Here is a 25,276-nt window from a genome sequence, read left to right on the forward strand (position 1 = left end):
CTATAGATATACAATGGTACTCACCGTGCATTCAGAGGAATTTCACTAATTTCACTGATTGCAATTCCCAGAATGTTATGTACATCATAGCATGTCCATGTAATCTAAGGTACATTGGAATGGCACTGAGAACAATAAAGATAGATTATAGAGAATAGATCTTTTATCAGAATGAAGAGACTTTCTGTGACACTAGTAGAACATTTTGTACAAAAAAAGGCATTTGGCAGATCAACTGAAATGGACAGTCTTGGACAAGATGAAGATACTGATAAGAGGTGGTAACCTTGGAGCCACCCTCCTTAAAAAAGAACAGCAGTGGATTTTCAGACTGCACACAGACAACCGTGGCTTAAAAATAGCTCTCCAGATGCATGGTTTGGCAGTTTTACCTACTTTGGACTGTGCATAATTAGGATCAGGTTCATATTGTTTGGCCTTCATTTGAATAACACTTCAATTATCATGTTCCCACTATGTATAATTATAACAATACCTTTGCTACCAAAGTTGTGACTCATATATTTATGAATGTTTCCTGACTGATTTGAGAAGAATGGTCAAATACTGAAAAATAAGCGAGAGGAATCTACAGCGATCCCGAGCACTATTCTTGATCATGGATCTCATTTGAAAGCATGTAGTCCAATGTATCCAACATAGGACTCGGAATTTTAAAAAAAACACACAAATGATATAATCGAGGAGAAATGTTGATGACAATGGGCAGTAATTTACTCCTCCCGTATATAAGGGTTACATTCAAGGGACGTTCGACTCTGTCACATGATTCCCACAAGATGGGAGAATCATAGAAAAATAATACAGGACTCAGCGGCTTCCTAACAACAGAGACGTATGCCACAGTAAGACCATCAAGATGAGAGAATCAGGTACATCTCGACGTTAGAGCATGACACTCGTGAGTCAATGTGTGCAGCAATGTTAGTCATTTGTGAGAATCTTTAATATTAAGGGCACCCTTGATGGTTTCTTTTTTAGTACAGAACGGGTGAACATTTGGTGCGCTGAAGGTGTCCCCTATGTGACCTTTGTTGGCACTAAAGATGTTTACAGTTCATGTGAGTGGCAACCCTGTGATTATGCAGGTAGGCCATTTGAATATTAGATAGCCTTATTTTTTGAAGAGGCTATGGAATTATGTTTTTGAAATCAAGAAAAAAATGAAGAAATGGTGGTTGTGTGAGCTTGTGTCTCCCATTCAAGTTTGAACGACTTGATCATTCCCATGATAAGAGAGGTATTACTCAGCAGACCCACTAATGAAGCAAAAATACACAGTCCTGACGAATGTGACAAGAATAAGGAATAGTCGGTGAAACCAGTCGACCACATATACTGCAGATATATTTTACCGTGTTCGGAGATACCTAGTAAATGTGAATGGGACCACTGAAATGTGGGAATAGAACATCAAATGCTATGAATTTGTTAGCTACTCACTCCTCGAAGTGTTACATAAAAGATAGAATCCCTACTTGAATGTAGCATTTTAAACCTTTAGGTTTTTTTAATATACTGGTTACTCTATCTAGTATACCTTGACAGAGTTTAACTGTTCGATGACCCATTTTAGATCAACAGAATAGGGTAACTTTTCTTTCAATCGCTTTCAGATAGGCAGCACACCATTGAGATCCCAGGGTCAGTCCCGCCATTATATAGGGGAAGCAAAGTTCTTGCTGAGGGACTACGAGTGGAGTATTAATTAGGAGACAAAGAAATTGGTTTGACCATCCATGTGTGTTATAATTATATCTGTCTTGGTGGATTATATCCGCATACTGGGAGCTGTACTTATATTCTCTGCTTTGTTTTTGGTGGAAATGTACTTCCCACTAAATAATTCTGTTGAAGTAAATTACCACTGAGTAATTTACTATGCTAAAACAACAATATATGACAATTACTGCAGGAGACAAACTCAACAAAGGAGCAAAAATACCCCTGTAACTGAGCAAACATAAGCACCATCCTTCAGGATTCAACAAGCTGTTATACCTTCTGTGGTCCTGTAGTTTTTACTAAACAGTCAGTGGAAGTTTCTAAGCTCTCATCAAAGCGAAACTCATTTACCCAATGTACTGCATTGTGTGGTCTATTCAGACCCCGGTATGCGAGGCTGACTGCACAGTTGCAGATAGAACACGCTGTCAGCTGGACATTGAAAGTAAATCAATGGCTTTGAAAGTTGTCCTTGAGAAAACTATGAAAGTTGGGAGGCGTTATCAGTTATTCATCCTACTTACATCCCTGGCATGAAGCCATCTACATTCTGATTGTGCAAACGGAGAAGTATATAGAAACATGAAATTAATACAGTTTGTTTTCTTTTCTCTTCGCTTTAAGATATATCAGTTTAAGTTGGAGCCCATCTCAGTTGGGATTTTTGCTTTTCATAGTATGTCCCCAAGTACTAACATTATTGTCTCCTTTGACTGAGTGTGACTGTCGAGATTTACTTTACAAACCTACTTCTATTTTAAATCCCTCATACTACTTTCCAGTGACTTATTTACCAAAACATTAAACACAAAGGCAACACTCATTCTCTTTTCTCCACTGAGGCCAGTCTGGTATACATTGTGGTGGGGATCCTATGGCAAACTCTCTTTTTGTGTCCCCAGCGCTCATTCTGCAAACAGCCAATGTCTGGATGTGACACCTCCATCCATGGGCTTATGTTTCCAGAAATCCCACTGACTATCAGCAAGAAGAAGTCCAAAATGTTTATCTGGTTAGTAGCCCCCACAACACCCACAAGACACACCTTCAAGTATTGGTCGAGGTCCTGCCCCATGTGTGGCCAGTATGCAACCTCTCGCGAGATTTCTAATGTCGTATGAAACCCCTGATGACCGCTGTGGCCGCATTATGGGCGTGACTTAGCATCAGGCTTCGGAATGAGGTGGGGACCACCCACTGGTCATGGCCAGATATGGATCTCCTCACCAGCAAACCGCCTTGTATTCGGAACATTTTTGGACATTTCATCAACACTCTGAGGTCCTCTTTCCCAATGTAATCGGCATCCGTCAGGGGAAAGTTCTCAGGGTCCTCAATGTGTTGATAAAACTTACCAATTATTGGATCCCCTTTTTGAGCCATAATCAAATCAGCATCTGGGGTCTCCTTACTCCATTGTGCAGTTGAGAGTTCATTGTGAGCATTTGTCTGGGACTTAGTGATAGCAGTGACCTGGATTTCCTCCAACAGGGACTCGATCTCAAGTAGATCCCCTCGGATGGCTCCGGTTTTGGCCAGCTGATCAGCTAGGTCATTTCCAGTTTTGTTTGGTCCCTCTACTTTAGAATGACCCTTGATCTTTTTCCAATAGATGGACATCCCATTCGAGGTGACATGATCATCTATATTTTGTATTAATTTTGCTTGTTTTAAAGGTTTATTATTAGCACATAGCATGCCTCTGGTTTTCCAGCTAACCAGGTGCTCCACAAACCCGTTCTGTACATAATCTGAATCAGTGATTATGACCAGTTCGTGGAGTTGGTGTTGGACAGCAGTGAGGATGGCTTGATGCACATCCCTCAGCTCTGCCACTTGACTACTTCGGGGACCGATTTTGTACTCAGCAGAGGGTTCTGGGGCATCATTCACCCATTCATTCTCTACGCCAACCACAAGTTCCTTTTCCCCGTTGTTGTGAACATGCTAGGAACACCCATCCACATAGACAGTGGGCATTCCCTCACACTTATCTTCTTCATAGACTTTGTGTGGGGAATTAAGATTTGCCTCCATGTTGTCCTTGGTTTTATGACTTTCGTCCTCGAGACAGTTTTCTCTGGCAGAATCATGCAAGTCAGCCAGACCTTGCGTGAGGGGACTCTTCTTGTTTTGGCCATATCTGATCTCCACAGGAAAGCCTTGCATTGACAGAATCCAGGAAGTAATTTAGGAATTACTCACATTTCTGGCCCGGATTCTGTCACTTAAGATATTGCAATGGTGGTGTGGAGTCTCCACCATGATGTGTTCCCCCTGTACAAACGGGTGGTAATTCTTCAATGCCCACACCGTTGCCAGAACTGGCTTCTCACAATCGTTCAATTTTTCCTCCACAGAGGATAAAGTCTTACTCACATAGGAGATGACTTTATTGACCTTGTTATGCTTTTGATATAATACTGCAGTCAAGCATGTATTTGAGAAGCCTGTCTCCAAGAAGAACTCCTTGTTTTTGAAAGGGTAAGCTAGGCAAGGTGCTTGTGAAAGGCTTCTTTAGAGTTGTCTTACTGCCTCGGCTTGTTCTGGACCCCACTCCCACTTGATCCCCCTCTTCAACAGATGGATCAGGGGTCTTGTGATCTCTGCATAGTCCTCAATGAACTTTCTGCTGTAATTAGTCCAAGGAGGCTCCTTAGGCTCCTTAGTCCCCACAGAGTTGTGGGGTCTTTTATTTTCTGGAAAACTTCTACTTTCTTTTCCTGGGGACAGATACCTTCAGGAGTTATCCCATGCCCCAGGAAACTGACACGAGTCCTACACCACTGTGCCTTTTGGAAAGATAGTTTTGCTCCGCCAGCCCTCAACTCTGTCAGAACATAATGGGTCTCCGCTATTTGTTCCTCCACAGTTGAGACTTTGACTAGAACATCATCTACATAGGCCAGGTTACCCCTCTTGCCCAAGTCGGGCATGGCCTTATGCAGAAAGATGTTAAATTCATTGCCGGAGTTGATGTATCCGAAGGGAGTCTGGGTCCAAGTGTACTGTCAAGCGACTTCAATTCAGCACTCCAACTAAGTCAATGCCTAGTCTGGGTTGCCCAAAGGAAGCCCTTATTTATATATTTTTATGATAAGTTCATAGATCTGGATGATAAACCCTTGTATAACGCCCCTCTCTTTGAATCCCCCTGACCTCACTGAGGCAAGGAGCAGGTTTGTTTTGCAAATTAAAATATTTATTTTACAAATTAAACAATATATATATATATATATATCACTTTTATGAATAAATTAATATTGATAGCACACTTATGAATATGACAGTGATCAACAGTGGATAATATTACACTAGCACACTTTTTTAATTACTTATGAGTTGGCAGTTGGCATAGATAGGATAACGTAGCTGAGAATGCTTTTAAGGGTTCCACGAAATGCTATGATGGAAAAGAATGCAGCACAAATAACTGAGATGGTTTCCACAAGAGATAATATGATCACTTTTTCTTTTGACAATTCACTCCCCCCCTATGCAATATAAGGAGATGGAAGGTGAGCACACAATTTTCAGGAATACAATCAAAAGCAATACCAATCCAGTTCCCCCCTCGCAAGCTTAGAGCAACAGGGATGATTTTAAAAAACAGGCAAAAATACTTAAATGTGATTTGCAAAGAAGTGAAAATATGCTAAAAATGGATTTAATTCCCTATAGGATATTCAGGGTAGGTGATAGCTACTTAAGATTAGTTCAGGTCAACACTAGCAATGATTCATGAGGGATTATCAGGTTGAAAACGAATTTCAGCAATGCAAGCAAGAGACAGCTATTTTGACAGGTGGAGAAATTTGATTCAAATTTCAATTTGCAGCACTTTTTCCGAGTGCGTCGAGCACGTTTACAGAATAACTATAAAGAGTAGGCTTGTTGGAAAGCTGAGGATCTTAGCTTTAAAATGAAGTTCCGTTCCTAGCACACGCGGTTCAAAAGATACGGACCATTTTGTGTAGGTAGATTTTCAGAAATAAAGTTAGATTCAAATGGCAAATCACACTTTCACAGGTTTGAAATCACAGAATGGACACACGATTTTATGAAGTTCTAAATAGGTGGAAATGGTTTGAATTAGATTATTTTAAACTAAGAGATTGGTTTGCACAGTTCTGGCTTGATACTCACTCCTAATTTTGGAAGCAATGGGCCTCGTCACAGATCTGGTCAACAGGTTTAGCTGTGGTTCTCTCTGCTCTGCTGGTCTGGATCTCTGGTTCTGGCAAAAGTTCTGGCACTGCACAGCAGTCTGGTCTGGGTCTGGTCTTCTATCGGCACTGCACGGCGGTCTGGATACAGCTCTGCTTTCTGGGTTCTGGCACTGGCACCGCGGTCTGGGTCTCTGGTTCCGGCAAAAGTTCTAGCCAGAAGCGAATAGCTGTTGAATAGTTTGGTTAGGTGGATGGATTCTGAGGCCTGCTGAGAAGGATTCAGGTTTTGGTTTAGGCCTCTCTGCTTCAAGTTCTGGAGTCTATCTGGAGTCTATGGTCCTTCTGGATATTGTCTGGTCCGGCAAAGTGCTTCGCAAGAAAGTGGAAAGTGCAGTCCCTACCTGGGTTTCAGTGGGTCTTTTTATGTCTTTTGAAAGTGGGTGGTAAGGCTGACTTTCTATGCCCAAACCTCTGAGGATCCTGATAGGCTATAGGATTCTCTGTCGCCTGACTGGGGAACTGAATTGTGAGTCATCCGGCATCCTTTTTATGGCATACAGAAAGAACACTCCGCTTGTCACTTTGCACACAAATCTATTTTTGACTTAAATGCATATTTATCTACGTACAATTTTTCTAATATTATATGTCCAGTTAACATATTTTCTGTAGCACCAAACCATCCAATCCCTGTCTTTGTAAGATGGCGTGTCCACTTCTCACATAATTCTGCCCTTTTCATCCAGAACACAACCTCTAAACATTTCCAAAATTTACACAAATGTGTGCAAGGAATATGGGCATCAGATGGTGAAGTGTCAGTACTTTTGGAGTAATACCCTATTTTCCGCTACTACCCCCAGAACATATCACAGAGTCCTAACACCTCTTAAAATGTGCACAGAAAAATCACAGGAATCATGATATTATTGATATCATTTTGACAATTTTGTACTATGAATTATCCATCTTTTTAAAATTATGCTCTGGCCCAGAGAGGTGTGGTTTAGGTTCCAAAGCACATGGGGGAATGTCTGTCTGTCCTCTTCCTCCAAGCTTAGCTGGCTCACAGAGGCAGTGCCCCTCCCCTTTCCTTCCAGGAGGAAGCCATTTACGACCCCCTGATTGAGCATTTGCCTGAGCCAAGAAAAGTTCATTGTTCTGTTTCCTCCAGTCTCAGGTACCCCTCCCCTAATTTAATCAGAGAGGTGTAATCTCCTTTTGGTGGGGGCAGGAGAAGACAGGCCAGGCCTGTGAATGCTGTTGCTGGGCAAGTTTCAACTCCTGTCGGGGGTAGTTGCCGGGCAGAATTCAATCTCTTTAAGCCAGGCTTCAGCCAAATGTCACTTTTGTTCGCATTTTTCTTCATTCAAATCAAACTTACAATTTTGACACATGCAGCTAGAACCCTGATTCTAAGTTCAAAACTATGACATTTAAACAGTTGCAGCCTATGTGACACTCCAAAGTAAATCACTCATTTATTTCAAACATTTAGATTTTAGTGACTTTAAGTCCAATTTCACTTAAGCTGCTGACATCCACAGCTCAGCCAGTTTTTTTATGAACATTATTTTAGGCTCTTCATCTTTTCAGATTTTGTAGGCACACAACACTTCATTCTGCCAGATGTCTGCTGGTGTTCAGTAAGATTTTTGAATATCTTGCGATGTTACAAAAAAATAGGCATTTTGAGCTTTCATTCAGAGAAACAAAGGTGATTTCAAAGTGCTTTTTGTGCTAACAGGCACTGCTGTTTTTCCTTTGGCTGCACGTTTCACTCATGGCGCGTCTGGCCCATCGCGCTTGCACTGGTGGGTGGCAGGTCAGGTGACCATTTTGGTGTGCGCAAAAACTGCACGGTCTTCCGTGCAGTTGAAAATGTTGCAAATGTTGACAAATGTTGACAAATGTGGACAAATGTTGCAGCATAAGAACTTGAACGTGGGTCGATGCACCTAACAGTACTGCTGACCCCCGAAGGTAAAAGCCAGCTTTTATTGGTCCTCCCTACTGACAGGTACAGTCCAGTACCCATTGGTCAGGTCAATGGCAGTGAATACCTTTGACCCCTGGATCTGTGCCAGCCCTTGGTCAATGTAGGGAAGAGGCCATCGGGAAGTGTGGACCCATTTGTTGAGCTCCCTTAGGTCAGCACAAAGTCTCCACTGGCCGTTTGGTTTCAAAATCCCCAGCACTGGATTATTGAAGGTGCTGTGGACTGGACGAATTATCCCACGGGACTCAGGGTTCTTAATTATTTCAGTAAAGGACTCCATTGATGCGAGAGGCAAGCAATGTTGCTTCACAAACACTGGAGTCATGCCAGGGTCCGTGGGAATTTTTGTTGTGTGGATGTCGGTGCAACCACAGTCATATGAGTCTACCGCAAAGAGATCTTGGAAACCCAAGAAAACTTTTTGCTTTTGCTCAAGAGTCTCACTGGCATCAGCTAGGTTGACTCTCTCTTCCACCATCTGCCTGAAGCCCGGAAAGAATTCTGGTTTGGCTATCTCAACCGGCCTCCTCCAGCTGGGTGGAGAAGTCCCTGGTCAAAGTACTGATTTTGACTAATGGCTTCAGGTGGGGAAGGCAGTCCTGTGGACTTGAAAGATCACCTCATCCCTACTGAAGTCACAGGTCACATCTTCCTTACCATAAGGGCAGGAGGAGTACACCAGGAAATTCCCCCCATGCCCGTGAAGATCCTTTCTGGTTTTGTGTCATCATCGCTATCACTGTCAAAACAGTCATTGGGGATGGTTCCTAACAGTTTGGTACCTAAATCTATGGAAAAATGTCGCTCATCAACCGCCATTCCAATAATGGTGCCTGCGCCCAGAGTGATACTCTTTAGGTCGCTGTAATCCACCTCTACTGGAATGGTGTCGTGTTCTATGTTGACTAGTGGTGTTGGGTTTACCCCCAACCCTTGCTGTTGGAAATGAGCATTGAGATGAACATAGGCATCAGGATTTATCAGTTTTTATTCAGTTTCTGTCCTCTTTTAATTTTTACTTCCAGTGAGAATTGTCGGGTCCATTCTGGGATGGTGACTTCCTCTCCAATCTGAATTTCAACTGCATAAGGCAGCAGTTGAGCTGACCAAAATGTGTTCTCTGGTTCATCAAAGTCCATAGGATTACCTGCTAATCAGGACCAGGCTTTGAAGTTTATTAGGTCCAAACTAATGGCAAAGCGATTGAGAATGTCAATGCCTAAATAAAATGAAGCAGGGACATCTCGCATGACCCAACAATTATGGACGATGCTCTTGTTACCTAAGGAAATTTTGAGCACACCCCTGCTAGGCATGAGATGTTTTGAATTGGGTGTTTCCAGGTCCATTTCACATTTGTCTAAGAGTTTAAATGTGGGAATGTCTGGATCTTTTGGGAGTTTGCGGAACATGGCCTCACTGATGAAGCTCTTACCGTTGTTCACACCCACTCGAGTCCTTCTCTTCATTTAACTGAATAGGGAGGAACAACTGCTCTCGAATTTTCTGAATATCATCCAAGCTTTGAGCTGATCTCTCATCATTTTGGACTATAGGTGTAGGATTTTCTGATTGTGAATTTGTATAGAATTTCAGAGTGTTTCCTTTCAGTGTGGAATGCCACCTTAGACTGGAAAGAAGGTTGATTTTCAGAAATAGAGAGGACTCCCCATCACCAGTTTGTTTTCCTACAGCAATTAATGTCACGTCAGGGATTCAGTTATTTTGGAAGTGGAATTCAATTTGGTCAGGTTTTGTTCAACCATGTGGCATGTGCCATTTAAACTAACATGGTTGACACTACGTTTCCATTTTATTGGTCGGTTAGTCTGGGTCCAGAGGACCTTGTTTACACAATCTATGAGGGGAGACAATCTATGCAGGATGTCATTCCCTAGTAAACATGGTGTTCCCTCTGGAGTTACAACTATGACCGGGTGCTTCACCTTGTGTCGCCCAATTTTAATGTCTAAATCTGCAGTCCACTCGACAGGAATTTCCTTCCCATCAAAGTTCTGAAGTTGTCCAGGAAGAGGGGTGAGAGGGATTTGGTATTTCTCCCCCTTCCCAAATTCAGCTGATCAAAGGCCCTTTTTGACAGAAGGGTGGCTTGGGATCCAGAGTCCACCAGTGCCAAAATTGTACATTGCCCCTGTATTTGGACCGGGGCATAAAATCCTCCCTCCTTTTCCTCAAGGGGGCAAAGTTAATGCACATTTTTGGCCAATTGGTGGGTTAATTTCTTTGCCTTGCGTCCTGACAGATGGGTGATTTGGGCAGGATTTTGTTTGGGATGTTGGGAACCTGTAAGAAAAAGGTGGTAATTGGATATGGGGGAAGTTTTGGGCTCCCCTAGTTCTGAGTCTGGGCTGCGCCTCCCCCCCCACCTTTTTGGAGGCAGTCACCAGAATCGGTTTGACGAAGGTGATTTTCTTGCTGGTCATTCTGGTTCAAAAATGGGCGGTTCTAACTCGGTCCCCACATCTACCCAGACTTGATCAGGATCTCTTGGGACCCATTTTTCTTTGGGAGGAGTTCCCCATCCCTGAAGGAGAAGCTCCTTTTCCCAGAATCCTCTGAGGACCTCTCTCCTTCAAATTGGAAGATTTGCGCCTCCTCCACAAAATGGGCCTTTTTAGGATCTTTATTCCTCCTACCTGCCCTCTGTTCCTTAGGCTGCAGATTTTCAGAGGCAGGAGATTTTGGTTCTGGTTCCCGGGTTTCCAGGGGCTTTCCACAAGTGGGGAAGGAAGCTTCCTCTAAGGCTTTACTCCCCCCTTCTCCCTGTGCCTCCTCCCTGGGAACCAGTGGGTTGTCAGGGTTCTTCCCCCGTCATTGTTCTGGAGCACCGACCCTTGATTTGAGGAGTTCTGAGTCACCATGCTCATCTGAGGGTTCTGTTGAGCCCTCAGCATGCGACCCAGATCCTGTGCCATGTTCTGGACCTGGCGCTCCAGTTGGGACACCCGCTCTGGCTGGTACAGGGTCCTCTGGTCTAACCTTGGTTGATCACGGTGAAGGGTAGCTATCCGTTCTCGTATATTACCCCTGGTTAGGATAGTTTTGGTACCCCTCCACCCTTGGCCTCCCCTCTCCCAGATTGGGCTGTCTGGGCTCAGGAAAGTGGGGAAAGAAAGAAGGGTTGTTTTGGCGGTTGAGGTTTGGTGGGTCCCGGGGAAAAAAACTTGGCCCGGCATTTGGGGGATTACTGCCCTCCTGGGGAAAGTGTGGAGGGAACTTCCCTGGGTTAGCAGTTGTCTGGTTGGATCACCCCCCCTTGGGCTGGGGGAGTCCACACGTAGCCCAGGATGGGCCTGTTGCCCTAGTAGCATGGGGTGATGCAGTCAGAGGACCCATTTGTGGGGTTACCTCCCTGACTCCCTGTTTGGGATTGGCCCGAGGGCCTTCTGGGTCTGGGGTTGGCAGGATTCTGTGCGGGAATGTTTTTAGGCCCCCCCATCTCCAGATCTAAAATGGGGGCAACCTTCACCTCTGCCACCTTAGCAGGAGAAAGGGTGTTGGTTGGTTTTAGGCTTTTGTTAGTCTTTTTACTCTCTAGTGGCTTCTGCACTTCGTAGATGCGAGTTGCTTGTTCAATGACCCAGTATAGTGATCTTTTCTCCTGAAAGTCTCTCACTATCTGGGTCATAATGTACTTAGGTAGGGCATGAAAGAAGGTATTAATAAATTCCTTCTGGTGGTCTGCGCAAAGGCACATCTCAATTCTTGGACACATTCTTGTGGGGCCTGGTCTTCCCACATTGCAAGTTGTAGGCTGCCATGCGGGCCTCTTGAGGGTTTCTATGACTAGAAAAATGCTTCAGGATGGCTGCCCTATAGGTGGACCATCTTGAATGGTTCTGATCCTCCAGCCCCGCAAAGAACCTGGAGTACTCAGGTGAAAATGTCCACTTTACATACTGAATAGCGCTTTGGCTGTCCTTCAGGTGGAAAGTCTCCATCATTTTCTCAAACAATTCAAGGTGCTCCCAAACTGAATATTTGGCATTTTTGTGGTAGGGCGTGATGGCGCTCCTAATAGCCTTTATTTACTTCAGGGGATCTTTGAGTAAAGCTCTTTTAACTTTGTTGGCCTTTTTAGTTCTGGTCACCCTAGTCCACTCATCCTCTGACTCAGAGGCACTGCTACCAGAGGTGGCTGTCTCTTCCTCTAGGCTCTCCTTGGTTCTGCGAGCTATGGAATGGCTGGCAGAATGTGGGGGCCTAGTCTCTTGAGACCTGTGGTGCTCAGAAGTGTCTTCTGACTTTCCCCTGCTCCCAGGATTGGCTGAGTACCCCTCCCCCCCACTGTCCTAGCTGGGAAGAGGTTTTTAGTATGGTCTCATGGAATTCCCCACCAAATTTAACGGACTGATCTCTAGGTAGGTGATATTTCTGAGGATCCAGTTCTCTGATTCTCCCCTTACTGGAGTCTCCGTCATCAGAGAAGATGGCCCTAGCATTTGGGAACCTGTACATAGATGCCCGCCATTCCATTTCCGGGAGGCGTTGATCCGTCAGTCCCATATTTCCCATTGTGTTGAAGTCTACCATCCCCATGGCCCTTGGTTCATATGAGCCAGTGGACAAGGCGGTGGCAGAGTCCATGGAATTGAAGGGATTAAAGTCCCTGATGCCAGGGTTCCTGAGGTTATGCTCAGGGGTTTCTCTCTCCCATCTTACCTCATCTCTTTCAGCCCCTATTTCCTTATGGCATGCCAAGATCTGACCTTTTTGTTCCTCTATTAAGGCCTTACTGGTCTCTATGAGTTGTTCCTGCATGGCTATCTGTCTATGGAGCCTGTCATTCTTTTCACAGAGAGCCTCATTGTCTCTCTGAGCTTCCCGCCTGGATTGGGAGTGTTAGCCCAATTTTTGCTGCAGGAGACTCACCTTCTGATTTTGGTCCTTATTGGCCTGATTATTCTTTGTCAGAGCCTTTGCCACCCGCCTGGTGTGCTCTAACAGCTTTTCATAATCCCTTTTGATTTCACCAAGTTCCTGAAGAGCCAGATGATTTTCTTCTAACTTTGCTTTTAAATGACTGACTTCCTGGCCTAAGGCATCCCTTTCCTGAGTTATAGTGCCCCTCTGTGCAGCCAGGTCGTCTCTTTGTTTTTTGAATGCACCAGCTTTTTGGCGCTCCTCATCAAACTCTGCTTGGGATTCTAGGTCCTTAATAATTAATGTATTATTTTCCTCTTTCAAGGATTCTAGGTGGTTCTGTAATGTGTCTACCTGCTATGCGCATGCTCTATTCAAATTTAACTGTTGTGCCAGCTTTTGTTGCCACTGTTTTAAAGAGTCCAACCTTCCTTGATACTCTTTTTGCAGTTTCAGTACCTGGGCAACTCGCTCCGCATTCTTTTGCAATAAGAGTGTCAGTTCTTCTTGCAGTTTGGTGGCATACTGCCTAGCCTCTGTTTCAGCTTCTTGGCTACTCTGGAGCCTTTGCTCTGAAGAGTCCAGATTAGTCTGGATATTCTGCATTGCTTCCCCTTGCCTCTTTGTGAAGTCTACATGGTGTGCATACTTTTCCTGTATAACTCCTATGTGGAGGTACAGGTAGACCACTATTTTGCAAATTTTGCATTGCTCCTCTTTTATTTTAGGGGTCATGTACAGCTCACTGAGTGCTTGATGTAATGGCCCCTTATCCTGCCAGACATTAAGGTTGGTTTCAGTGACTTCTTGTTTTATTCCCTGCAGCCATACCTGTTCGTCCTGTTCTACCCATTCAACACTGACAATTTGTGCAGTAGGTGTTCCCTTGCAATAATGATTTCCACTGGGGTCGCCATTCCGGAAATATTAATTTCCTTCTGGCTTATCTCAGGGTTACTTTACTTTTGCAAACAAGCCCAACTCCTTTGAGTATTTCTTTTGAAGGTTGTTTTTACAGTGTAGCACAGTATGGTAACCCAACAAGGTGTATGTAGCCCGTCAGTTAGCACGCTGTGTTAGACTGTCATGAGTGATATGTCTAATTCAGGATCCTGGACGAGCCCCGAAGCTGTAAGTGATTTCAATTTGGCATACACCCAAGTCAAAGCTCAGCACAACTAAAATCCTTATTTTTTTTATTTTTTTGTCTAAAAGTTCATTATTCTGAACGATATACCACTCATATCAAACCCTTCTCCTGGAACCCCCTCGGTCACACTGAACAAGGAATCAGGCTGGTTTGCAAAGGTAAATATGTATTTATTTAAAATGTAATCACAATATGTTTTAACAGAGATACAACAATCACCAATGGGGTGACAGAACACTGAATAATATCGTTAGTACACTAGGAATAGGTAATGAGCAAAACAAATGCAGCACAGAAAATAATACTTTTTCAACTTACAACACATAATAAACCACTTGGTATCCTGCAGTAGTTATTAAGCATTGCCTTAGTATGACGGGTCTTTGGTTTGGCACCTTTGGCAGACAACTCGTCCTTGCCTACAGTGCAATATAAACACACATTTAGTTTTGTCTCTGTAAGGTAACTTACTGGGTTTGGTAAGTGCAGGTTTTCATTGTCTTAACTGCAGTAATACAGAACTAAAATGTATTTCCACTATCATTCTACCAGGCTCGATAGTCTAGGTATCTAAATAAAATGAAATCACCAAGAGTAGGAAGCCTAAGCTAAAGGTGGCGACCATGGCTGAGCACCTCTTGCAGATGAGCCCAGTGGTACCCCTGCAAAGGTGTATTTGCAAACCAGTCTGGCAGTCATAGGTTAAAATGTGTTCATCAGTACCAAGATCAGAAGCAGGAGTAAACCAACAAATCATGTCAAAGCACGCCGCATTGACTAAAAATATCAAAAACAACTAAGCATGCAAGGCAAAGAAAGCAGTCATAAGCAACGATAGCTCATATAGCACTCTTTCAGCTTGTTAACTAAAATGCAATCCATGGTGTTGGACGTCAGATTACATTTCTGAAGGGACAATAAACCGGAATGGACGAGACAGCTAACTTGCATGCTCTGAATGAGTCATGCACACAGAGTACCTTGCAAAGTATTGCACTGGTTTCGGAAAAAGAAGCGTTTCATTATGGGTTGATAAACATTAGTCTCCTTTTCAGCTTTACACCCGATTTAACGGCTTTATTGGTTCTTAACTGTCCCAGGAGCGGACATACATGACAAGGGGTGGCGGAAGGAAATCTCTGTTCAGAAAGTGAAGAGGAAAGAAGAGTTTTGCTTTCCATCTCAGCTTTTTGAGACAGGCTGATGGTCAATCAAAGAACAGTGTGGATTAGAAAACATGGGCCCAGATGACAAATGGAGGTTCTCCAGCCAATTCCAGCGTTGCATGCAGAAAATCGGCATGTGGTGTGCGCTGCGCCTGTCTGATTGCAGCCATGCTCCCTGCCATGCATTCATGCTATTCACCCAAAGTGTCACGGGCATGCCCGAAGGTTGAGTCCAGTCATGACCTGGCCTTTTCTCTGAGCAACATGTCAGTCCAAGATTTAAATGCCGCAGATTGTTTTCAACCCTGCCTCACAAAACGCATGTCACCCAAATCTATAATGTGCTTGTCATCCGAAGCCATAACTGGCCCCCGTTCAATTAAGCACTGAAATGCAACACATAAAGGCAAATATTGTATGTGGTTGGTGAATGCTCTGCTCCAGGCCGTCTGCTCAGTGCCTGCATCTGCATGCTATGAGAGCATGTGCAGCAAAAGGGCTCCACCCTAACTTTTGCTGCAAGAAAGAAACCAATGGAGGGCCACGAGCACATCTTATCAATGCACTCACTTTCAACAACCTGTGCGTTCATGATGACCTCCCACAACATTAAAAATAGGCCTATGGTGCAGAGGCCCACCGGGAACGCTCCTGGTGTCCCGGTGCACCAGTCCAGCACCGCCAGAAAGGAATAATGGGTGGAGAGGCTCTTCTAAATCCTTTTTAACTAAAAATGTCCACAATCATTTGGCAAAGATTTACTGGTATAACAGTCAGGATTATCAGTGTTATGTTGGTACTGCTGATGCTTCTGTGCTCTTTGAATGGCGCACATCACACCAGACTTCCAGGATAACTAATTACTTTCTTAAATTGTTTCCATTGAGATGAATTGGATGCAAGTGTATGTTGTGTGACAATCCTTAAATTCTATGATGAATTTGGCCCCAAAGTGCTTGAGTTGGACCCCTACAATTTGCATAGAATTTGCTAAGACAAAAGCAGCTAATTGTGCATTCCTTCTTTATATTGTAGGTGTGATGGAGATCACATCAGTGGATGTTGGAATTGTTGCAGTGAAAGGTGTATACAGCAACTATTATTTAGCTATGAACGAGAAGGGAAGGGTCTACGGTTCTGTAAGTATTCCTTTGTGCTGCTAATTGTATAAAAAACATGTCTTAAGTCCCAATAAGTATTAACATACCTTCTTTCTGATTCCTAATGGCCAATTGAGCTGCAGTTTTGGCTCAATAGCTAACAAAAAGATTACAAAAATTGCCCGAGATATTTAACGTCAAAATGTGTTAAAAATGTTCCAAGAACGCTGTGAGAAAGAGGCTAAATTGATTATTTCTTCAGAGATGGCTGCTCTAGCCACGCCAGAAAGGAGAATCTGGAGGGATCATTTGGGACTTTGCAGCTACAGCAAAAGCATAGTTAATTGCCATGAAACTAATAAAATTAGCAATGCATGCGTAATATGAATTCTGTTTGACTAACAGGGAGCCTGTGGGAGCCAAAGTGTAAGTCTTTCTGTAATGACCATGGCGAATAATTCAGAAACATTGAAGGTTTCTGGCTAAGTACAGGGCAGTGATGTAATTAATGCTCTAGTTAGCATTAATATAACACCGCAGCTAACATTGTAGGCACAGTGTTTCTGAATAGAGGCTCTTTGTACTAGTAATTGTGGAACAACTTGAGAAAATAAGCAAACGTTCAGTTACTATATGCTGCCTTACACATCATCTCAGTTGAAAATGAAACTGCAATAATGCACTTGCAAGAAGCCCACAGCAACAAAACTTAAACAGATATGCAAGCATGTCTTAATTGTAACTGTACACGCATGGCAGGCAGCGTGTACAATGGATCCCTATGGGGTCCACCTGACAGTGCCGGCAGGAAAATCCACGCTGGAGAATTTGTATGGTGGAGAGGAAGGGAGTCTGCAGAAACGCAAGTTGCCTTTCACCCCTCTTCTCTGCCATACAAATGATTATAATGCATAAAAGCCATACTCATGGTTTTTACACCTTCGTTTTATGTTAATGCTCATTAGAACATGTGCCCCATTGACTTAAAGCCGCTGGCTATCGGCCCTTCCTCCAAGGTTTCAAAATAGATGGTAACCATATCCAAAAAAAGTCCTTAAAATCAGTGTTTGCTGTTTTTGCTATTGGCCCCTCCCTGACAAGTGACTTTCAGCCTCATTTCTGGATAGTATCCTGCTTTAATGTGTTCACAAGCATCCATTGATCTTTTGTTTAGGGGCTTATGGGACTGATAATTTAGGTAAGATAGTAAGTCATGTTGGGTGTCCTGACCCACGTTTAAGCTATCCTGCTACAACATTTGGTGCTGTGGGCTTAGGAAATTCAAGATGGCGGAAAACCCACATGTGCGCCGAAATCCAGGAAAGCTGCGCAGTTTGTGCGCCCACCAAAATGGTTGCCTCACTTGCCACCCACCAGTGCGAGAATGAAAGGCCGGGTTGCCATGAGGGAAATGGGTTGCCAAAGGAAAAACAGTAGCGCCGGTTAGCTTCAAAGCGCTTTAAAACCACCATTGGACTACCCGCACAGTAGTCTGAAACCATTGGGAATGGCAATGCTGATTGCCAAATGCAACCTAGAAGTGTGGGGAATTCATTTCTTAAATCCCAAAAATGAGTGCAGTACCAGTACTCACCACTATCCAAAAGCCGGCGTTTTAAAACCACTCTGTGTGTTTTTCTGAAGGCAAGCAAAATGCCTATTTCAAACCTTGCAACATGTGCAAAATATTCACTGAACACCAGCAGACATTTGGCAGAATGGAGTTTTGTGTGCCTACAAAATCTGGGAAATGAAGAGCCCAAAAACAATGCTTATAACAAAAATGCTATGGAGTCAGCAGCTTAAGCCTAACTGCAACTGGATTTAAAACCACCAAAATCGAAAATGTTAAATTAAATGAGTGACCTATGTTTGGTGTCACATGCCTTTGTAACTGTTGAAATGTCATAGTTTTGCACTTAGAATCAGCATTCTAGCTGCATGTGTAAAATTACAAGTTATTTTAAAAGCAACAAAAAGTTAGCTGAAGGTCTGGCTTAAGGAACTTGATTTTGCCTAGCAACGGATCCCATCAGGAGTGAAACTTGAGTCACAACTATGTTCCCAGGCCAACCTTCCTTTTGCTGCCCACACAAAGGATATGCCATCTATCTGATAATTGAATTATCTGTGCTCTGCCAGAGAGTGAACAAAGCCCTCTCCACTCAGGCAAAGGTTTTTATTACAGACGTCGTAAAAAGTGGCTTCCTCCTGGAGAAGCTGGGAGGGGCACTGCCTGTGAGAAGCAAGCTGGCTTGGCAGAAACTGGAAAGACTGGTTTCTGTACCATGTGACCTGAAAAGACACACCCCTGCAGCAAGGATATGGTTTTATAAAAAGGGGGATAATTCATAGTGCGGACATGTGAAAATTTTATAAATGATACCATAATTCTTGTGATTTTTCTGCCCACAGTTTAAGACGTGGTAGGAACCGGTGGTATGTTCAGGGGGGTTTTAGCGGAAAAGTGGATATTACTCTAAATGTGTGCATGTTAAAAATCTGAAACTTCATCAGTTAATGTCCCTACCCCCTGCACACATGTATGTAAAGTTGGGTCCATGTCGGAAATTGAAAAAGCAGTTAAAAAGTCAATTATGTACACCCTTTGAATGCAAGCTCCGAGAATGAGCAGATTTGGACATAGACATGGCTAAATTCAGCCACACCATGTATATGTAATTTCAAACAACTGTGTAACTCTGAAGTATGGATTTTGATCATATATATATTTGGGTGCACAGATGATAAGGGAGGTTGTTTCAAGAGATCATAAAATGACATCAATCTGACTCACAGTTCAGTTTGCCAATCAAGCGGAGGAATGGAAGCCTGACCAATGACGAATGAGAGGGGCAAGTCTAGTGATGCAACACACACACCCATTCTCAAGAAACAGATAAAAGCAGAGAGTCAGGACACATAGAGAGATTCAATTTCATCTGCCGCTGGAAGCCCTGCCGGAAAAATCCATACTTACCTCCATCAAACTCCAGAAAGCCAAACTAGAGACTTCAATCTATCCAGAGCAGAGACCAGACCAGAGAGAAAGCAGTGCTGTGCCTAGCAGAGACCAGACCAGAGAGAAAGCAGTGCTGTGCCTAGCAGAGACCAGACCAGAGAGAAAGCAGTGCTGTGCCTAGCCGAGACCAGACCAGGCGCTGTGAGCAGAATCCGGAAAGACCTGACCAGACTGAAGATCGTGACCAAGTCGCTTTCCTGTTCAAAATCTCTTGTGAGTACTTAGCAAAACTCAGAACACATCTCTTAGTTTAAATTCATCTAATTCAATCTATTTAACCTAAGTAGAACTGCCTCCTATCTGTCACCTGTCATTTCTAGTAAAATTTGTCATTTTGAAAAAGTGTGCGTTTAAAATTTACAAAACCAAAAACGACCTTTACTAAATTACTCATATCTCCGCAACCGTTTGGGCTAGAGACTTGCAATAACTTTCATTTGGAAGCTGAGATCCCAGGCTTTCCTAGGACCCCAAAACGGTAGAGATAGTCCTTGCGGTTCCTTTGTAATAGCGCTCGGCGCATCCGCGAATTTTGCCGCGATTTGCAATTTCTTCACATGTAAAAAAAACTGCTGCTGCCTGATTCCATTTGCCAGAAATTCGTTTAACCTGTTAACTATCCCTGCATCATTGCTAGTGTGAGCCTGGACTAATATTAACTAGATACCACTCACCCTGAACCTCTAAAAGGGAATTAAAAGCGTTTCCAGCATATTTCTCATTCATTGCTAGCACCTATCAAAGCATTGGCACAGTGCCAGAAATTCGTTTAACCTGTTAACTATCCCTGCATCATTGCTAGTGTGAGCCTGGACTAATATTAACTAGATACCACTCACCCTGAACCTCTAAAAGGGAATTAAAAGCGTTTCCAGCATATTTCTCATTCATTGCTAGCACCTATCAAAGCATTGGCCTGTGTTTTCAAACTTCTGTTTAAGCTTGCTGGATTGAACTGAATTACAGTTGATTGCATTTCTGAGAACTGTGTGTTTTCCTTCCATTTCCTTGCCTTGCATCAAGGGGGGGAGGGGAGTAGCCAGAGAAAAGTGATTACATTGTTTGGTTGAAATCATATTGCGTATTTTCTGTACTGCATTCATTGAATATTGCATCCACCTGAGCCTACATAAAGCATCCTCTACCACATTATACTTTTGTTCCTATTTACCAGTGTGCTACCTTATCCATTTCATGTCAACTCATTAGTGATTAAAGAAGTGTGCTAGTGCCAGATTCTCCGTTGTTAATATTTACCATATCAGATTAAGTGTGATATTCAATTATTAATTTATTAAAAAGTGTGATATATATTTTAATTTATCAAATAAACCTTTTAAACTTGCAAAACAGAATTACTTCTTGGCTCAGTGGGGTCAGGGGGATTCCAAGAGAGGGGTGTTATACAAGGGTAGTCATCCAGAACGCATGAACTGGACCTAAAGATATATCAATAAGGGTTTTCATTCAGTATTCTAGACTAGGCGTTAACTTAGCTGTAGTGCTGAATTGAATCCTCTTACAAAGTGGGGGCTCGAGCCGAGACGTTGGGTTAGATTTACCAGTTGTGCAGCTTAATACAGTGTGCTAACTGACGGGATACATACACCCTGTCGGATCACCACGCTGCATTACGCTGTGAAGCATTCCTCAAAAGGGACACTCCAAGAAAAGTTCTGTTCTGCAAAAATAAAATACAAACTTCTGTAAGTCAGGACAGAGACCAATCTCTAGAATGACGACCTTAGTAGACATGAAAATAGCCAGAGAGCACCTCTTGCATAAGCTATTTGTGAGAGGTGAATGGACCGAACAGGGCCAGGATGTGTGGTTGCAGGCCATCACACAACAGGTCACTGAAACAGGGTCAGATATATATAGAGATCAGGGTCCCTTACATGTGGCCCTGAGTGAACTATATATGGCTCCTAAAGCCAAAGAGGAACACAATAAGATTGCCAGGATAGCAGCATACCTGTACCTATATATGGGAGACATGCAGGATAGATGTGCTGAAAGCCAAAATCTGGCAAATAGGCAACAGATGGCATTACAGAAGGCCCAATCTGATCTGGACTCTTCTGAGCAGAGGCTGCAGAGGAGCCAGGAGGCAGAAAATAATAGTAGGCAATATATCATTAAAATAAAAGAGGATATGGGCATCCTACAAAAGGAAAAGTCAGAACAGGATACCAGATTTCTGGCCTTGCAGAAGGAACACCAAGAAGGTTTGGACTCCCTACTGCAAAGCCAGAAAAAGCTGGAGCAACAGTTAGACTTTAACAGGGCATGCACGGAGCAGGTAGCCACCCTGCAAAGTCATCTAGATAGAGTGAAGGTAGAGAGCAACAAGCTGATTTTGAAAGACCTGGATACCCAGGCAGAGTTTGATGAAGAACGCCAGAAAGCTGGTGCCCTTCAAAGGCAGAGGGACGACCTGGCGGCACAAATGCAGGCTCTTAGTCAGGAAAGAGACGCCTTAGGCCAGGAAGTCTGCCATTTAAAAAGGAAAATGGAAGAGAATCACCTGGCCCACCAGGGACTGGGTGACCTCCAAAAAGAAAACCAGAACTTGCTAGAGCACACCAGGAGGGTGGAGGATGCTCTAGCAAGAAAGGAGCAGGCCAATAGAGACACAGCTCAGGAGGTAACCCTCCTGCAGCAAAGACTGGCCCAGTTCTCCAGGACCAATCAGGAAGCACAGAGGGAAAACGAGGCCCTCTGTGAACACAATGATAGGCTCCAACAACAGGTAGCGATGCAGGAGAGACTGATAGAGTCCAGTAAGGCCTTAACTGAAGAACTGAAGGCACAAATGCAGGCTCTTGCATTGCAACAGGGAGCAGGGGCGGATAGAGATGAGGTTCGCTGGGAAAGGGAAACTCCGGAGCATAACCTCAGGAGCCCTAGTACCAGAGGCCCTCATACCTCTCCGTCCCTGGACTCTGCCACCCCCATGTTCCCTGGCGCACATGAGCACAGGGCCACAGGGATGGCAGATTACTATCCAGCTAAGAGTATGGGGCTCATAGGCCAGTACCACTCAGGAATGGAGGGGTGGGCATCCGGGTATGGGCACCCAAGTACAGTACAGTTCAATGGGGAACCCCAGGAGAGTAGGCCCATTAAGGGCATCCTGAAAACCTCTGCCCAGTTAGGTCAGTGGAGGGGGTACCCATCAAATCCTGGCAGCAAGGAGGAATCTGAAGACTCCTCTGAACTGCGCAGGACACAGGAGACCAGGTCCACACATTCTGCCAGCCATTCCCAGGCTCGCAGAATCCGGGAAAACCTGGAAGATCAGACGGGAACCTCTGGGAGCAGTGCCTCTGAGTCCGAGGATGAATGGACAAGGGTTACCCGAACCAAAAAGGCCAATAAGGCAAAAAGGGCCTTGCTTAAGGACCCCTTAAAGCAGATTAAGGCGATCAGGAGCGTCATCACGCCTTACCATAAGAACGCTAAGTATTCTGTTTGGGAGCACTTAGAGTTGTTTGAACAAATGATGGAGACTTTCCATTTGAAGGACAGCCAAAGCTGTATTCAATATGTAAAGTGGACATTCTCCCCGGAATACTCCAGTTTCTTTGCGGGGCTGGAGGACCAAAATCATTTAAGATGGTCCACATATAAGGCGGCCATCCTGAAACATTTTTCTGTTCACAGAAATCCTCAAGAGGCTCGCAAGGCGGCCTACAATTTGCAATGTGGGGAGGATCAGGCCCCACGAGAATTTGTGCAGGAGTTAAAGCGTGCTTTTGCGCAAACCACCAGAAGGGTGCGCACAGATAGTAGAGAGTTTGTCAATACATTTTTCCATGCCTTGCCCAAATATATCATGACCCAGCTTGTGAGGGATTTTCATGAGAAAAGATCTTTAGACTGGGTCATTGAACAGGCTACCCGGATCTATGAGGTGCAGAAGCCCATAGAAAATAAAAGCAATGCCCAGAAAAACCCCAAAGCCAACAGCACCCCTGCTGCTGCCAAGGTGGCAGAGGTAAAGGTTACCCCCGTTTTGGATTTGGAGATGGGGGGGCCTAAAAACCTGCCTGCACCTAATAATGCTAGGCCCAGAAGGTCCTCGGGCCAGTCGCAGACAGGGAGCCAGGGAGGCAGCCCCACAAATGGGGTCCCTCGCTCTCCTGACTATGTAAGTCCTCGCTACAAAGGTAACAGACCCATCCTGGGTTATGTGTGGACTCCTCCAGCCCAAGGGGGGGATCCAGCCAAGCACCTAACCCAGGGAACTTCCCTCCAAACTTCCCACAGGAGGGCAGAAATTTACCAAACCCTGGGCAGAACTTTTTCCCCAGATATCCACCCGACTTCCAACCCCAAAATCATCCATCCTTCTTTCCTCAATTCCCTGAGCCCAGACCACTGAATCCGGGAGAGGGGAGGCCAAGGGTGGAGGGGTACCAAAATCTTCCCAACCAGGGGTACTACCAGAGGAGGGACAGCTACCCTTCCCGGGATCAGCCCAGGGGAGAAAACAGGGCCCCGTATCAGCCTGAGCGGGTTTCCCAGTTAGAGCGCCAGGTTCAAAACAGGGCGCGGGACCTGGGTCACATACTGAGGGCTCAGCAGAACCCTCAGATGGGCGTACCGGCGCAGAACGTACCCAACTCTGGACCTGGTGCTCCAGAACAATTAGAGCGCCAGGTTCAAAACATGGCGCGGGATATGGGTCATATACTGAGGGCACAGCAGAACCCTCAGATCAGCATGCCGGCGCAGAACGCACCCAACTCTGGACCTGGTGCTCCAGAACAATGACGGGGGCAGCACCCCGATAAATCACCGGTTCCCAGGGAGGAGGCACAAAGGGAAGGGGGGTGTAAAGCCTTGGAGGAAGCTTCCTTCCTCACTTGTAAACAGCCCCTGGAAACCCAGGAACCGGAAACAAAATCTCTTGCCCCTGAAAGTCTGCCTCCTAAGGAGCAGAGGGGGGGTAGGAGAAACAAAAGACCCAAACAGACTCAGTTTGAGGAGGAGGTACAGATCTTCCAATTTGAGGGAGAGGGATCCTCAGAGGATCCTGGGAAAAGGATCTTCTCCTTCAGAGAGGGGGGAACTCCTCCCAAAGAAAAATGGGTCCCTAGGGATGCAAATCCAGACTGGGGAGATGTGGAGACTGAGCTACCGCCGCCCACCATCTCATCCCAGAACCAACAGCAAGAAAATCCCCTGGTTCAAACCCATCCTGGCGACTGCCTCCAAAAAGGGGGGGGCGGCCCAGAAACGGAGCCAGGGGAACCCACAATGGCTCTGATCTCCAGTTGCAAATTTTTTCTTTCAGATTCCCAAGACTCTCCACAGAATTCTGCCCAAATCTCCTCGCTAGCGATGTCCAAAACCAGAAAATTAGCCCACCAGTTGTCCAAAAATGTACATTATCTGTGCCCCCTTGAGGAGAAGGAGGGAAGATATTATGCCCCGGTACAAGTACAGGGGCAGGGTACAATCTCAGCACTGGTGGACACTGGATCTCAAGCTACCCTTCTGTCCAGAAGGGCCTTTGACGAACTGAATGCAGGAAGGGGAGAGAATTACCAAATTCCTCTCACCTCTCTTCCTGGACAACTGCAGAACTTTGACGGGAAGGAAATTCCCGTCGAGGGGACGGCAGACTTGGACATTAAGATCGGGCGACATAAGTTGAAACACCCGGTCATAGTTGTGACCCCAGAGGGCACCCCTTGTTTACTAGGGAATGACCTCCTGAGAAGGTTGTCACCCCTAATAGATTGCGTAAACAAGGTCCTCTGGACTCAGACTAGCCGACCCATAAAATTAAAACAGAGTGTCAACCATGTTAGTTTAAACGGCACATGCCACATGGTTGAACAAAAATCTGACCAAGTAGAATTTCACTTCCAGAATAACCAAATTCCAGACGTGACAGTAATAGCAGTAGGACAACAGACTGGTGATGGGGGGTCCTCTCTATTTCTGAAAATCAACCTTCCTTCCAGTTTAAGGTGGTATTCCACGCTGGAAGGAAACACTCTGAAATTCTATACCAATCCACAATCTG

General features: G+C 44.6%; 1 protein-coding gene across 1 annotated transcript in view; it reads left to right on the forward strand.

The window, feature by feature from the left end:
- The window catches only part of FGF10 (fibroblast growth factor 10), a 340,476-nt gene that overhangs the window by 293,031 nt on the left and 22,169 nt on the right, over nucleotides 1-25,276 (forward strand). The window contains exon 2 of the mRNA XM_069627240.1: nucleotides 16,150-16,253. Within this exon, the coding sequence (XP_069483341.1) occupies nucleotides 16,150-16,253 (104 nt within the window). The remainder of the gene's footprint in view (nucleotides 1-16,149; nucleotides 16,254-25,276) is intronic.

Source organism: Ambystoma mexicanum, chromosome 6p, assembly GCF_040938575.1.
Source record: "Ambystoma mexicanum isolate Mex_15411 chromosome 6p, UKY_AmexF1_1, whole genome shotgun sequence".
Lineage (NCBI taxonomy): Eukaryota > Metazoa > Chordata > Amphibia > Caudata > Ambystomatidae > Ambystoma > Ambystoma mexicanum.